At 35.5% G+C, this 16,982-nt stretch overlaps 1 protein-coding gene across 1 annotated transcript in view; it reads left to right on the top strand.

Moving 5' to 3' along the window:
- LOC128682950 (uncharacterized protein) overlaps positions 1-16,322 on the top strand; it is a 76,984-nt gene extending 60,662 nt beyond the window's left edge. Inside the window, exons 2-8 of the mRNA XM_053768029.2 lie at positions 1,509-2,636; positions 2,796-2,979; positions 11,341-11,472; positions 11,664-11,851; positions 12,091-12,234; positions 12,610-12,734; positions 12,915-16,322. Coding sequence (XP_053624004.1) covers positions 1,509-2,636; positions 2,796-2,979; positions 11,341-11,472; positions 11,664-11,851; positions 12,091-12,234; positions 12,610-12,734; positions 12,915-13,006 — 1,993 coding nt within the window. The 3' untranslated portion in view covers positions 13,007-16,322. The remainder of the gene's footprint in view (positions 1-1,508; positions 2,637-2,795; positions 2,980-11,340; positions 11,473-11,663; positions 11,852-12,090; positions 12,235-12,609; positions 12,735-12,914) is intronic.
- The last annotated feature ends 660 nt before the right edge of the window (positions 16,323-16,982 follow it).

Here is a 16,982-nt window from a genome sequence, read left to right on the forward strand (position 1 = left end):
ACATAATTTTATTTCGTATTTGAAACGTGTACTGTACACATGAGAAAGTTACATTTCCCCCCTCGTATGGAAGGCTAATCCATCATAAATGTGCTCTTACGAATCTGGATCAGGGTCTTTTATTGTATCGCCAGTTCGATTGCAACGCTCACACCTTTGTTACCAAATCGTAGTCAGACCAATATTATCATTTAACTTTAATTCAACTAGGCGAAAGTAAGCGAAAGTGTTACAGAATACTGACCTACGTTATGTGGTAAGTATCATGCGGTACTATTTATGGTGACAGATGGCTCGGTGGAACGCCGTCGATTGTTTTTTTTACAACTCATGTAACTAAGTAATATTTCTTATGGTCGTTATAACGACGACGTAAAGTTTAATGTTGCAATTACTTCACAACAGACATCCGTGTTTAGTGATATTTGTCAAACAATGAGCGAAAACTATTTTTGTCTGTTAATCGACTGTGACGACAGGCCGCCTGCCTCACGTAAACCCAGTTTGAGAATGCTGTTGTTGCCTATTAGCTATCAAGGCTGTTTATGCTGTTTGTCCCTTTCCCCCTCCCCGTTCGATATCCGCGACAGGATACTTATCCTATATATTCCGACATAGAATTAGTAATCCTTGCGGAATATATACCTATCTATATATTCCGCGAGGATTACTATTTCTATGTTGCATGGTAAATATCTATGTTGTTGTTTTACTTCATTTATCTCATTGGATTTAAGTTATACCTTTTTAATTATTTACTAGCGGCCCGTTTCGACTTCACTCGGGTAAAACATATTATAAATTATACGCCTAAACCTTCCTCAGGAATCACTCTATCTATTGGTGAAAACCGCATGAAAACTGTGCAGTAGTTTTTGACTTTATCGCGAACATACATACAGACGCGCGGTTGTGGACTTTGTTTTATAAATTGCCTGCCTTTTATAAATTCACTAGATGTTGCCCGGGGCTTCGCTCTCAAAAAATCAACTTTTATTTAATCACACACTTTCTAATTAGAAATAATTTCATGAAAATAGGTTATTCCCGGCAATTTTTACCAAGTACCAAAAATTCACCTACAATTTTATGTAATTTGGTACACGAGTAGAAGTAACCTAAGTATCTTAAGCATACATAGATAGGTAGGGTACTTTCTACGACTTCCGGGAGTCAGTAATAGTACAAAATATTGATTTCCAAACAAATTCAATACATATATGTACTTAGTATGGTGTTTACATACCAGCTCAGCTGCGGTATGTTCGTCGCGAAATCGAAGGCACGTACGCGAGCCACACGTATCTGGTTTCTATCGCTTTATTGCATTGCATAACATGCTTCTAACAAAGCTAACTAAGGTACCAAAAGTACGTTGTCGTGCCAATGTCAGTAGCTAAAGTAATGTATAAATTCACTTTAGTTCTTTTTTCTGTAAAACTTAAGTAGAAGGACATCTATCATTTTATAATAAAAATAAACTACAAAACTATGTTTATTTGTTACAGGGAGCAGTACATATTCAACGTGTTTGAAGTAATAGTCAGTACGTTGGAAACAAAACTTCAAAGAATAGAAAATCTAGATAAAGCAGTTGAACATCTAATGAGGAGAGTAGAGGCTCTAGACTCAAGAGTCAACGACAATATTCATAAAACTGACGCCATAATCTCTAAGCTCGGTAATCTCGACTTCAAACTTTTCAGTCATCTCAATGACGACGAAGAAAGTTACACGGAACACACAACCAGAAGACAAAAAGAAAAGCGATTAAGCATAAGTAATTCGCAAATACTCGACATGAAATTAGAATCTCTCGACCAAAAAGTATCGGACATTGATTCGAAATTAGTAGGACTAAAAAATCAAATAGACAATAACTTCTTACCAGTAGATGATATCAACGCGGAGGCGAGTGAAAAGAAACCTATTAATTTAAATGTGATTGAGATCGCGAAAGGTTTAAACTCCGAGGTGATCAATGAAATTACGAAAGAAGTGGACCAGTTACGAACATCAATGTCAACAGTAGATCGTAAATTACAGTTCCATATTAATTTAGTTTCTGAAAACTTAGGAAAAGTGCTTTACATGATGGCAGACGTACATGCTGCAATCGTAGAACCGGAATCTGCTTCCATCAATGTCAACACTATCTTCAAGAACCGGACGACTACGAGTACACAAGCACCAGTCTCGAAGGCGAGCAAAATAGACACACTCGTAAATAAAATCATCCCGATGATGAGCGTCTCTGAAAAAATGGATGAGGTCTGGGACGTAGTTGTGGGTACAAAGAGTTCTGTAGATGATTTAGTACCAAAGTCCGATGAGTTGCTTACACAAACACAACGCCAAGAACGCGCTATCGGACAGATTCACAACGACTTAAGAGTAAAGACGAACTTGATCATAGAAAACCTCGATATGGTAGAAAAGAGGCTGAAGAAACAAGAAGACGACGTGGCAACATTAGCGCAGCGCCCAGTCCCGGCGGAATTACTTTTGGACCCCACGATCGACAGGCTGGTGGAATACGCGCCGAGCCGGTACCGCGTGGAGGAGCCGTCGACGGAACCCAGCACCAGCACCGCCGCGGCCACCACAATCCCGCCCTCGTCCACATTCAGCAACAGGTGACATCTTTCTTTACGAATTCTGCATAAGCGATTGTTATTTGCAAGCGTAGTAGCGATATAGCGTTATAGCGACTGTGCGATTTCCATAATGCTAGGATGTATTGTAGTTGATAAGGAGTAGGTGTGTAAGGAGACTAATGGTTATGTCGCACGCAGTCCGAGCGGGTCGAGCTCGAGCGCCACAGTAACAGTGACCCCGAGCGGCGCCGGCGCAGCGCCCACTAGCCCGCGCCCCGCCAGCCGCAAGGGCGGCATCATCTTCCCCAGTGTGAAGAACAAACCTATCATCGGCAATAACACTTTCGCCTCGGAGATCGTCGCCAACTATAAAGATGTGAAAGTGAGTTAAAGTTATATAAAGCATGTTACTCATTATAGCACACCTGTCGTTGTCGTTTCGATCCCAAAATCGCAATTAACTACCTGACAGTGATGTAACCTGAATCCTTCTCTTCAATTCGATATTTATAGTGCTGCTCTGCTTCAGGTATTCCGCTATATGGCAAATAAGGCTGTCATTTATTACAGCAATGCAGATAGATTAACATACCTACTATTAATCAATTTGTTATATTGTATTTCCTTAGCCTTGACAACAACTTTAATTGCCCTAAAACAACCTATACTTATTTATCTACAAACACATTTACATTGAATTGAATAACTAATTGTCCTGATAAAAACCTAACAATTATAAAATGAATAGATATGAATGTGCTAATAATACAGAAATGCTTCGAAATTTACGCACTTAGCTGAAATTTATATCTCTGCGAGATTATGCCTTAGCGAAAAAATTTACATTTTAAATAACATACAATTGCACTGCACTGCAACTGAAGTAAAGGACATAACTGTATACCAAACATGTCGACATGATTGTAGAATACACAGGTAAACGTTACAGATATCGTAGGAAGTTTCTTATTTGCTTTCGTGATTTGATTAATAAGTATATAGATAAGGTATTTTTTAAAATAGCAATCAAACTCGTTGTTATATCTATGTTTGCATTTATTAATAATTTCATAAATAGTTATAATCCACCCGGCAATCAAACCAAATCTAAATCTGTGTATTGTATGGTGGGCTTGTTGTACGAGCCGTATCATTACGTACGACGTCCATATCCATATGGATGTCGTACGAGAGATTATAAAACTTGTGGGGTAAGAAACTATAAATGACGGCAGCCTAACGGCAACAACAGTATTCCCAAACAAGGGTCATGCATATAACAAGGAAGCGGAGCTGGTCGCAAAATCACAGCCGAATTTTAAAATTTAATGAACTTCAAGCCATCACAGCGCGAAGGAAACCGGAAACACACAACGATAAAAAATAGAGTAATTATTTTATTTGAAATTATTTTTCATCATTTCTAAAGGACATTAAATAAATATGGAAGTAAAAGTTTCCAGGAATAGAGGAAGATCTAACCTAAGAAGAAATGTACAGAGTGTATCAAGTATAGAGTGTATGAACAAGAAAGGAGTATCAATGGATATAGCAAATGACAAAACGAAATGGAAGGAACTTACATACTATACCTTCCCCACATAAGTGGGATAAGGTCAAGATGATTTGGCATTTACCTATATTATAATGAGCAATTGGACTATTTCCTAACTTAAAAAACTCTTAGATAGAAAACGTAGATAAAAATACATTTTTCTAATTAGGTATTAATTATGTTATATTAGGTAATAATAATCCACTCACCGTTCTATAATCACCGATGGGTCGTCATCATTAGGTACTTTAAAAATATACAATTCGATTTCGATTAGTAACGCGAATTAAAATAAATGCAAAATAAAGTAAGTTTCATCGAAAAAAGTTGCGTCATGTTCAGCATAGCATATCGTTATAACGTGGTTATGACAATAAACAAACTGTCTTGTAGTGTAGGTAATAGCTGGGAACTACAGGTTTTTGCGTTTGGATCGCGGAAGCTCAATTGTGGGTGACACAAAAGATATTACGTGTGATCTTAGAAACGCAATAGGTTTCCATTAATTCAACGTACAGAAAAGACTGCATCAAAGGTAAAGAGATAGAAGATTCCCATCTCATCAAAGATACTGACACTATGACCCGTCCTATAATAATGTATATAATGTATCTAATATTATGAGAAAATAACATCGTCAGTCAAAACTTCTATATTTTACTAGTGGCCCGTTCCGGCTTCGCCTGGGTAAAAACATTACAAATTATACACCTAAACCTTCCTCAGGAATCACACTATCTATTGGTAAACTGAATGGAAATCCGTGCAATAGTTTTTGAGTTTATCGCGAACAAACGCGGTAGAGGACTTTGTTTTATAATATGTAAGGATTATCTATTTAGTGGCCAAAACTTGCATTTAGCCAAACCATATCGACGTTGAAACGTTGGCCCGGATATTATGGCCCTAGTGGTGCACCTGAACTTTGACATCGCCACTCGTCACCTCACTGCTCATGCTACCTTAGTAATATTATCTGGTCTTAAAATATTGATTTGATTTAATGGATAGTAACTTTATGGTTTGAAAATAAAGTGGTTTGAACGTGTCCATTTACGATTAGCGAGAGATCATTTAAGAATTTTGAAATGTGAATTATAATTTCCTTTAGGCATAATTTCATTTTCTCTTGAATGTGGTATTCATGAGAATTTGAATAGAAATTAATATTTCAATCCAATTAAAATGGTACTTATCTTCAATGTAATGTTATAATATCTGCGGTACTTATATGTTTAATTAATATTCACTATATGAATATTGTTTTGGTATTATGCATGGATTTTTTAAGTACGGAGTACCTATTAATTCCATGGTATTAGGACATCCATGCTCCGCCGACTCCTTGTAATATTTATTGTGTTGAAAAGCTTAGTTACAAAAGTTTTGAAAGATATTTTTTCAATGAAGGCAAATATATTTATTATATTGTAGTACTTATTGTTCCTCTCACCCACCGCGTTCGTGACTATAATGTATTTTTCAAAGAACTAACAACGCCATCTCTGATCCAGGTTAGGTGTTATCCTGAAACCTTAGTTACCCTAGTACTAGTACCCACTACTAAAAACGAAAGTGCAGTTTTTTCAGAGCGAATTGTCATCTCTGCCACAAGAGAGCACTATAGAGAATTTTGAGAACTACACAACACCTCACTACTCATGCTTCCCTAGTCTCAGTACCGGACTCAGAGCGATTTAAGATATTGATTTTCAGTTCTTGATAAAATTTTGCTGTTTTTATTGTTATCTAGCTATGCCCTTTGAAAATATGGTTGCATGATGGGGTAAAATATGAATAAGTTTTTATAGAATTTTGTCATGTTTGATGACATTTTAAAGAAAAAATTGTAGTTATAATGAAAAATAATAATCTAATAATCGAATTTTGAATGCGTTTTTATTGTAGTGAAAGTTTAAATGAAACTTAATTTTTTAACGAGAGATATGAAGTTGTTTATTTAATAATATTTTAATTTTTCATTTAGAAGTGAAATACATGCGGGTAACAGCTAGTTCACCCACTAAGTAGTTACGTGTTTTTGTGAAAAAAGATCACAGAGAGAAGATTACCCAAGCTTAGTGATGCAGGGTAATTTCCTCTCTGTGATTGACTGAAACACAGTTTCGAACCCTCAGACTTCGACATAGCTGAACCATCGCCTTGTCTACTACACCATTCGTATTATTCTTGTCAGTGGCGAAATATCAAACCATAAATGCAGCCGCACCAATTTGGAGGGAAAACGTTAAAGTAAGCCTGGATCAGGTTATATTACTAGGGATGCAAAGTCACGAGGAGACGTTATCGCCGAACTGGACATTTTCATAACGCCTGGTCTAGGCATTTCAGCAGGGATGTAGTGCTTGTATCTCTCTCTTACCAAACCATATTGATTACTGCACTTTTGTACAGTCAACTGTACGTAAAGTCGCCCACATTCAAGGGTTGGGGTAGCTGCAATTAGTTTTGGTAATCATTGCCGAATATGTACAGGCATAGAGTTCCATGCAAGGTAGTTTGATATGCAGTCGACTGTACGCAGGAGTAGAGTACTATTAAGTTTTATATGTGAGTAGTTAGTCAATATGTTGACGTCTCTGTCTGTTTCCCTCATCTCTCTCATTTTATGTAGAATAGCTCGGTGGTGTTGTGGTTTGCGTGCTAGCATGCTATAGTATGGGATAATAACTCAACGATACTATATTTTATAACAAATACATATGTAGATAAACATCCAAGACCCGGGCCAATCAAAAAACCATAATTTTCCATCATGATCCGACCGGGGATCGCACCCGGGACCTCTCAGTTCAGAGGCAACTTTACCACTACGCCACCGAGGTCGTCATGATAATGATGTTGAGATGACTCATCCAATTATGAGATGAAATGAAAAAAGAATATGAAATGTAGGAAAAAATAAATCACTTTTGTAATGATAGAGATCAATATATTTTTTAATAAGTTTTCGGTATTTTTTCTCAGCAGTGCCACCTTCGAGAATTTGTGAAATACATAGGTAGATAAAATAAACATACATATGTGAAATACCTATTACATATAATTAAAAAAGGACGTGAAAAATGTCTGTGAAGATTCTATTTCTGAATTAAAGTCAAGGGACCCGCACAAATTCATGCATTCAACCATAGATCAACAAAAAGAAAAAACATTCAACGGGTGACAAAAACATGTCCGATGAAGAGATCCCTTGATGGGAGCTGATGCTGGGTCCTCCATCTAGTAAAGCTTATCACACCAAAATGTATTGTAATGGGAATATTAGGAAATACTTAGGTGAAAGATTGCAAGATTTTATTACAGCCAGAGAAGCTAAATAAAAGCCTGCAAAAAAAAACAAAATGCTTGCAACCTGCCTCGTCCACATTTGTGATTTATCACGGAGAATTTTTTTAAATTTGTGTGTTTGATTTACCCAACTATTTTTCTCTAAGAAATTGAACTGACAATAAAAAACAACAATATATTCTAAAACTTGAACATGATTTGAACTAACGTAATTCGAACTGCAAAATCATGCGTTCACCATTACACCGAATCAAACTTATAGTAAATGGCGAAATATTGAAATTATAGGTGAGTAAACACTTGTTAAAATGAAACTATTTCAGGTATACCTAATACTAAAGAAACATGAATACTGAGGAATTATCCGTGTCCCACATTACGGATGGGAGTAAGCCTAACAATTTGACCGATAGGACCCAAATAGAAGCGAAGCCAAGATTGTATCTCTGTTTCGCTGGAGTATTGATTAATGCATTTCCTGTTTGCATAAAGCACACTATGAAGATTTATGCATGTGTTACCTGAAATAGCTCTTCATATCATGTGGTCCTAGTATCGAAAGGCTGAAACGGTGCACATATGCATCGCAGCGGCTATAATCTTTCAAAAGTTGCAGGTAGCCTTGTCGATTTACTTTATGTGCTAGGTACTATATAAATATTTTACAAAAATTTTGTTTGTTGCTCTTGTTGTCGAGAGGAGAATGGCCTGTTAGCATAGACGCATAGAGATTTAGATAGCCCCACAGAAAAAAGTCAGTGTATTGGAGCTTATTTACCGCAATTAAAGATCAGTAATGTATACAGGATCCGTCAAAATTCGGCTAAGCCTTTGGCGACACTGTGGAGCCAACATGATGCCACTCCACAATGTCGTCGAACAGTTTGCCAAACTTTGGCGGATTCGGTATACATTGCTGATATTTTATTGCAAGAGAAAAATCCGAAATTGTTATAGTTTAAAAAATTACTATTTATAATATTCTAAAATCCTTTTGAAATTACGCCTCGTGCAGTATTGGAGTGAATTGAAGTAAAAGTACACGGTAATAGAAGTAGGTACAATTTTATTTTTGTAATGAAACATCACTTTACACATTTTATAACATTGTATGGAACCCTCAGTACAAGAGCCTAACTCGCTCTTGACCCCAAAGTGATTTTAGTGAATTGCGTTATTCTTTCAAAAAATACTTGACGTTTTTATATTTGTGTGATAGATGCATACATGCACACCACCGTGTTAGATAATAGCACCGTAGTTTCAACCTACGTAGCATAATTTACTGGCTGTATGTCATAGACATTCAAGAGCTGAAACCACTGATAAAAATAGCAACTGTCAAAGTCAAATGTCAATATCGAGCAAATCGAGCCCTCCCTCGACTCCCTGACTTGACTGAAATTTGCTAGGAAAATTTAACTGGATTCTCTTTTCGCAAGACAAGGGGCCAATGAACAACGTCAGTTTGGTTGAGCTGGAAGTTTAAATCAATATTTGAATTTGAATGCATCTGCGTATTGGTCGATCAAGGTACCTATTATGTGAGTTACCTAGACTAAACCAAGTACAAAACAAATATTCGAGGCTGGCCATCTCGCCATTTCGGTCTGTCTTTAGTGATTTTGAACTGTGAAATGCATTGTAAAATGTAAGTAGGTATTTCAGATTTTAGCATGTTATTTAACTACCCACATATATTTGATTTGCCAATGTGAATCCATCATTTTGATCGGGTGTTTTCAGATAACAAAGATATGGATACTGATGAACTCCCACCGTGCTACATAGGTTCATTACCTACAGAGTTACTTACTACAATTTTCTATTTTTTACCACCTAAAGACCTCATTATATCCAGCAGAACATGTTCTAGATGGAAAGCAATTATTGATAAAATAACTTATGATGAATTTTTATGGCGCGATCATTGTATACGTGATTTCTGCGATATTTTCCATGCGGCTAGGAACAAAGCCAGCCAGACAATGAATTCATTCAAATTGTATCGCTCATTATCGGTCTGGCCAGATTTACCAACAGCAAGGGAATATCGGGATGAATTTGCTATAGCCACAAAGATGCCTGAGCAGATAAGAGGCTTCAGGATTCTAGGTGATGGTACTCTTGGAGTTCACACTTATAGAGCCATAAAGTACTACTGCATTGATACCTTTACCCCGATCATGGATCGTCAACAGATAAATGGAGATTATTCCAGTTACAATGAAAACAGCTATTTTATTGCCCTTGTGGACTACAATCAACACCTTTATCTTGTGAGAAAATCTATAGGAAATCCAAAAATGTGGCCACATACCACCTATGACCGTGTTGTGAAATATGTTTTGGTCAACAAGATAGTCTACTTCATAACCCTTGCTGATGAAGTTTTCACAACCAATGCAGATGTTGAAAATTTTGCAAGTAAATTTATTGTCAAGGTAGGACATAAAGTCCTGTCACTTGGGTTTAAAGATCGTCTCCATATACTGACAGAGCATCATGACATCTACACCCTTGTTGATAAAAAACTTGTGCACATAACCACTATCAGTCATGACCCAAGCCCTTTGCATCAGCTTCAAAAGCATAATATATACGATCCATTTTGTTGGCAGACATATTTTCAAACAACACGCACAGTACGCCTGAGAGATATTGTCACAGTATTCAAATATGGGGATGTGTTCTTCTTAGGAACATGTTGGGGGATACTCCACATATACTATGCTCCGTTTTCTTCTGAAAGATTGAATCTTGGCAATACTGAACCTATGAAAAGGTATAACTTTTTTGAGAAGGATAATTGTTGCAACAATCTTGTTGTTCGTTGTCCAATACTGCAAATAGATGTCATTGAAACAGATACTGGGCACACAGTCCTAATTGCTATGCCCAGGAAAATTGCTGTTTTGAAATATGTTCATGATTTTATTGATCCGGTTTATTATTCTGTTCCACAAGATGACGACAATTACCCATAAATATTTTAAAACATATTTTTATTTACAAACTTGGTAAGTGAATATTGTGATTATTTATATGTTTGTTTAGAATATGTTGTCTGGATAGATTTTAATAATACTTAATTATACAGATTTTACAATATAGGTGATTGTAATACACAAACATTACTCACATTTCTATTTAAATTCTTATTATTAGTGTTATCCTGAACCCATCTTTTATTACATTGTCTTCTGCGCATAACCATTTTGTGCAAATATGGCTATGTACCAATTATGTTTTAATTTGTTAGTACTTAGTTATATTTGTTTTGGTAAACCATATATGTATTAGATCCTTTGGATTCAAGTGGTTCATTGTTGCTAGTTGTTTATAGAAATATTGACTATTATATTATTTAATAATTTCTGACTTCTCTACCACAGAAGTTTGAGAAACTTGTGGTTATGATTCTAAAGTGTTTGTGACATAGTATTGTCAATAATTTTAAGTAGTTTTGAATAAAATATTACTCGGAATAGAATAAAAAATAAAAAGATATATTTTTATATACTGAAAATGATGACGACTTCCATAGTGGCCACTCCATCCACTAACTAGAGGTACTGTGTTCGATTCTCAGAGCAGGTAAATATTTACCTGTGATCACATATAGTTGTCTATGGTTCTAGGTGTGTTGTGCCCGTTTCTCGTGTTTGTTTCCATCGGACCCGCGATACAAGCTAATTCTTAATGTGGGCTGTTTAATATTGTCATTTTTTAAATTTATAGTATGAAAGTTGTTAATACTGTATTGATTAATGTCTCTTCTGCTTATGCGCGATATCCAGCATGTGCGAATTTGTTATAGCGTTACAAGTATATTTTATACTAGAAAACAATTACGAACAGCTTTTTATTTTTCAGGGTTATTCTTGTGTAGATCTCCTCAATGCTGGCATGAGAGAATCTGGTGTCTACTATCTACAAATTAGAGGGACTACATATTGGTTCCTAAAAGTTTATTGTGAGCAGAACATATCTGATGGAGGTTGGACTGTAAGTTTTCGAATTTTTTGTGTGATAATATTATAGCAATAATCAAATTAATGTAATATTTTACAAAAAAGCTTGAGTAAGTGGTGACAATTTCCAGCCATTACGTTTCCAGCGCAAAAATAAATGAATGCGTTTTTTTTTTAAATCAAAACTATTTAATATGAAAATAACGTTTATATTTTGTATAATAGGTTATACATAGAAGAGACGACTTCGGCATTCCTGCGGAAAATTTCAACCGGGATTGGAGTGATTATAAGAATGGATTTGGCGACCCAAGCAAGGAATTCTGGCTTGGCAATGAAAACATCTACATGTTGACCAACAACGATGACTACATGCTGAGGGTCGAGTTGGAGGACTTTGATGGTAATAAGAGGTGAGGATTTCCCGTTTGTCCGTCTATTAATATGTGCTGATATCCGCAAGCATACGACCAACCTTCAAATTTTAACCAAAATAAGAATCAGTAAGAAAAAAAAAATGTAATATAATTAAATATACTGTATATATGGACAGATTGAATTAACGCCAACTTAACTATACTATATTTTTACGACATATAAATAGGTATGTAGATAAACACCCGTCCATAATATAAATTGATTGGGTTTGCAGGTACGCGCAGTATTCGCACTTCAAGATCTACTCTGAAGCTGAGTACTACAAGCTGGAGATCGACGGCTACGAGGGGACCGCGGGTGATTCGCTCAACGACCCATGGTACGGCTCTAACAACAGCCCCTTCTCCACATATAACAGGTAAGCCACCTATCCTATTAATATTGTAACTAGATATATACGCGTCAGGATAACCTCAAAGCGGTGAAATGCGAAAATATCAAATGTATAGACGTGTTGTATGATTTTACAAACCACCGCCTGCCTGACGTCAACCCTCTGAAGATATTACAATGCTATATATTCCTTGAACGATACGGGAATTTAAAGTGCTTTTCTAGGACGCGAACATGGTGAAAATCAGTTCAGTGAAGAGCAAAGACAAAAGAAACATATGGAAACAGAAGTATGTATTCCCTAGGGTAGATCCCAAGTTTAAATAGGAACCTTGTGTGTTTCTTAAATATTGTCATCTACCCTATTCCATTTATTGACATTTTGTTTGCATTATGTCAGAGATAACGACCGTTCGTCGCTGAACTGCGCGTCCATGCTGAAGGGCGGCTGGTGGTGGAAGTCGTGCGGGCGCGGCCTCAACGGCCTCTACCTCCACGACCCGCAGGACCTCACCGCGAGGCAGGGTGAGTCTTTATCACCGTTGAAATAAAGATAAATAAAAATAATAATAATGCTCAATAATTATATTGAGAACATAAAAATGAATTTTCATTTCGCAATAAGGTTCCCGTTGAACAGTTTACTGAATAATTAACATTGGTTGTGTATTTCTCTAATTTTTATAATATCCTTGTTAATTTCAGGTATTGTATGGTTCCGTTGGAGAGGATGGGATTACACGCTGAAGCGCGCGTCGATGATGATCAAGCCGAAGGGACTGCAGCCCAACACGTGAGCGAAGCGAGCGCTCGCTCGCTCGCTCAGCCAAGTTCGCTCATTATGTGGATTCAACTCAAACTTGCCATTTTTATAGGCCTTCGCAAACCATATAGCGCAACACTGACTCGACTCAAAGCGGAGCTTTCGACATTAACACACATCAAAATCATATAAACTAATCAAAAGCACAATTCTGATGAATTGGGAAAACTATTTTCATTGATAATGAAGAAAATACCACATTTTACTAAGTTCGCTTATTTTTATATTGAACTGATGCCCGCGATTCCGTTCGTGTGGCCGAATAAATTTTGGTAAGGAGTAAAAATTATTAGAGAAATTTAATTGTACAGACAAATATAACGATACCTATACATACAGAAGATGCTAATCAGACTGAAAAGTATATTTTCCATAGTTTTGCTGAACTATTAAGTATGACTCTTCTTCAGCTTCTTTATATTTCAACAGAAAATGCTCATCAGGCTGAATAACTTTTGTTAAGGCGTCATTTCAATATTTCCTATAGTTGCTGTACCATCATTGTTCTCCAACTGGTGTTCCAGTTTTCCAAATAATTTATACCCTGTATGTTGCCCAGGCTTAATAGCTATATAACAAAAAAGTTTCATTCAAATCTGTCCAGGTTCCGAAGATTAGCATGTACAAACAGACAGATTATTTTTTCAAATTCTTACTCTGTTGCTGTGACACTATCGCCTAATTTTATTTTTATGTAAATTGCCTAATTTTATTTTTATGTAAATACTGTTTTATATGTATTGATAAAGCGCGCATTTCATGTTTTGTTACGTCATATATTTTACTCTTTTTATATTAGAATCCTTCACTTTGACATCGATCCTGCGTTGACTCTTGCTATGCGAAGGCCTTACAACGTGCAGTCGTCAACATAACAAACATGAGAATCGAATTATTAATTCCATCCTTTAACAATTATATACAATTCCCATCGTGTAGTGGTGTGCTAGCCCTACTTCTTGATCTTTTTCCCACTCATGTGGGACGGCACTGTATGTAACTTCTTCCATTTAACTCTGTCACTTGTTATTTCACGTAGCACTCCTATACTTTCTCTGACGCAATCCATGGAATGTCACCCTATTAGGGCTGAGATTTCATAGATTGCGTCTTAAAAAAATATACACTTAATGACATATTTTTATCTCACGCGTTTTTTCTTTGTTATCGGTTAAACCGTTATTATTTTTCTTAAACCATTTAAGATTATGTTCGCGACCGCACGAATGACGAGTGACGAACGTTTTAAGTTCGAGCGCTTCGTCATTTTAACATATTTATACAGTTTAGTTAGGTCTATTTATATTCTAAAAAGTATTACACAGATACCATTGGATGAATGCTCTTAACACCTGTGATATTTATATATTTGCTCTAAAGAATTTCAATTCAAAAGAATAAATTGATGAATCCATGTAATGAAATAGAACCTCGCAAGCAGTGCCCATATCAATATTTTGTTTCTATAAGTTTAGCATTTAGTATTATTGAGATGGGTAATATAATAAATATGTAAATAAGCATCAATACGTAACCTTGAATAAAAGGATCACCGTTTGTTGATTCATTTCAAAGTGTTTATCATATTATACATCTCCAGTTAAAATATAACAGATGTGTTTGCGATCATATCACTGAAATTTTGACGTTGTTGCTCTATGATACTAATATTTGCCAAGTCCACTTGCAAAGTGCAGTACCAAATGCTAAACTCTATAGTAATTTCTGTAAATAAATCCCTCACTCAGTCGGATTTGTAACGTCTGCTGCCATGTCTACACTGGGTCGACAAATGTGTTGCTGTCTATTTTTATCAATATAGTGCTAAAAAGAGTTAGAACATTTGATGGCATTCGTTAGTCCAGTGTGGGCATATTGTCGGTGAAGACAGTTCTCGTTGTAAATAACAGACATCGACATTCCATGCCACATCTCACGCCAAATTCATTAATTTATTACCATTTTATCTTTACGCAAGTTTTTTTTTATTTTTCTTAGATTTACGTTTAGTTGTAAGATGTAAATAATTATTATACTCGATAAAAGAAATCCCTGAAATTTACTGGCCCTATGAAAGATATCCTATTTTTTTCTTTTCATATACTTACTCGTATATGTTACAGAAACGTACGATATACGTAATGTACTTAGAAAGTAAAAAAAAAAAACAAATTTGATGTGTCTATGAATTATTAGAAGATTAACAGCTCAAGCTCCTATGCAAATAAAATGTATTGGTCTACTTTATTGAATATAAGACGACCTCCGTGGCCATCACGCTGGACTGCTACACTGGAGGTCCCGGGTTCGAATCCCGGTCAGGTCAACATGAAAAATGATATTTTTCAGATTGACCTGGGTCATGGATGTTTATCTATATATGTATATGTTATAGAATAAAGTATCGTTGAGTTAGTATACCTTAACGTTGGGGCTAACTCAATCTGTGTGAGTTGTCCCTATATATTTATTATTTATTAATGTGGTTTACAAGTTCGATATGTATGAAGAACTAGTTTTATGAATGTCTAAATGTCTAAAATAAATAATAATAAAAGAACAGATGAAACTCCAAATGCAATCAAAATGTGTCAAAGCCAGTGTACAATGTGCACTTTGTTTTGAAATGCATTGGTAGATTTTCATTGCATTTGGTTCGCGATTTATCCATATTAATCATATATACATTTTATTATGAGCGTCTAAATATTCGAAATAATAGAACTTACTCATTATGAAATAAATGTTCTGAAATAGATTCTTTGAAAGGCATTGGCCATGAAATTAAATGATGACAAGTACGCATAAAAGACGAATTAATGTACTTATATGTTAGATTCATAATATATTACGTTTTCTCCGTGATTCGGAACTGCCAATACATGGCAATGTAGTGTATTTTAAGAACGTTCAATTTATTGCTCATGATAATGTTGTATCAATTGTATGTACCTGATGCTTAGGAACTTAAAACCAGTGCATTTCGTTTCACTTATATTTTTACTTTTTGTTATATTTAGTTATAAGTTTTATGAAAAGAAGATACAAAAAATTAAGTATTACTCTTTAGTTAGGATGCTAGGGCCATCAAATCATATCGGGCTATCTCATTTCTAATATATCAACATGAAGACAATCCTCTGTATTGTTATTGTATGTGAAGCCTAAAGTAACAATACAATAACAATATTGTTTAGAATAATTCAAAATTAATTAATGGAAAATATTGTATTTTATTATATGTACTTCTAAATGTGAATGAATAAATAAAACTGTACAAACAAAAAGTATTATAACGTTTAATTTGTCTTTGAAACCTTCAGAAGTTTAAGTTACCTGTTTTATCTATCTCCTAGAAAAAATCTACCCAAATCTCGATGGAGCTGTTTGTTTTTTTAATAAAACTGGCCGAGCTATATAAAACCGTTTAAAAAAGTTATGAAAGTAAGTTTTGATACAACGGCACAGTCACTCTAACCAGGTATACTAATAAAGATATCCCAGTGACTTTACCTAGATATTATAGTTATATATAGATAGTTAGTTATATATATTACTTTTTACTACCTTTTGCCCGCGGCCTCACCCGCGTTAATTTCCCACGGGAAAAGTAATTTTTCTTCTAACGAATCGTAACTATGCAAAATTTCATGAAGATATATAGAGCGTGAAGAGGTAACAAGGTTACGAGCGTGAATGGTAATTAGGATTAGGACAAACAACTGCATCGAGATTGGACTTTTCATGATGTTTTCGGTTGAATTTCACTTATTTTTTCAAAAAGCTGTAGGTATGCAAAATGTGAGGACCGCATACTGTAGATCGTTTTAAACTCAGAAATGCTTAGATTATAAATCTGGATGTTGTTGGGGTTATGTTGCTCCATTCTTTGGTTTATTCATTTGTTTGGGTTCTTCATCAGACCTTCAATTTTTGTACATCACAGGAAG

The sequence above is a fragment of the Plodia interpunctella genome, chromosome Z, assembly GCF_027563975.2.
Source record: "Plodia interpunctella isolate USDA-ARS_2022_Savannah chromosome Z, ilPloInte3.2, whole genome shotgun sequence".
Taxonomy (NCBI): domain Eukaryota; kingdom Metazoa; phylum Arthropoda; class Insecta; order Lepidoptera; family Pyralidae; genus Plodia; species Plodia interpunctella.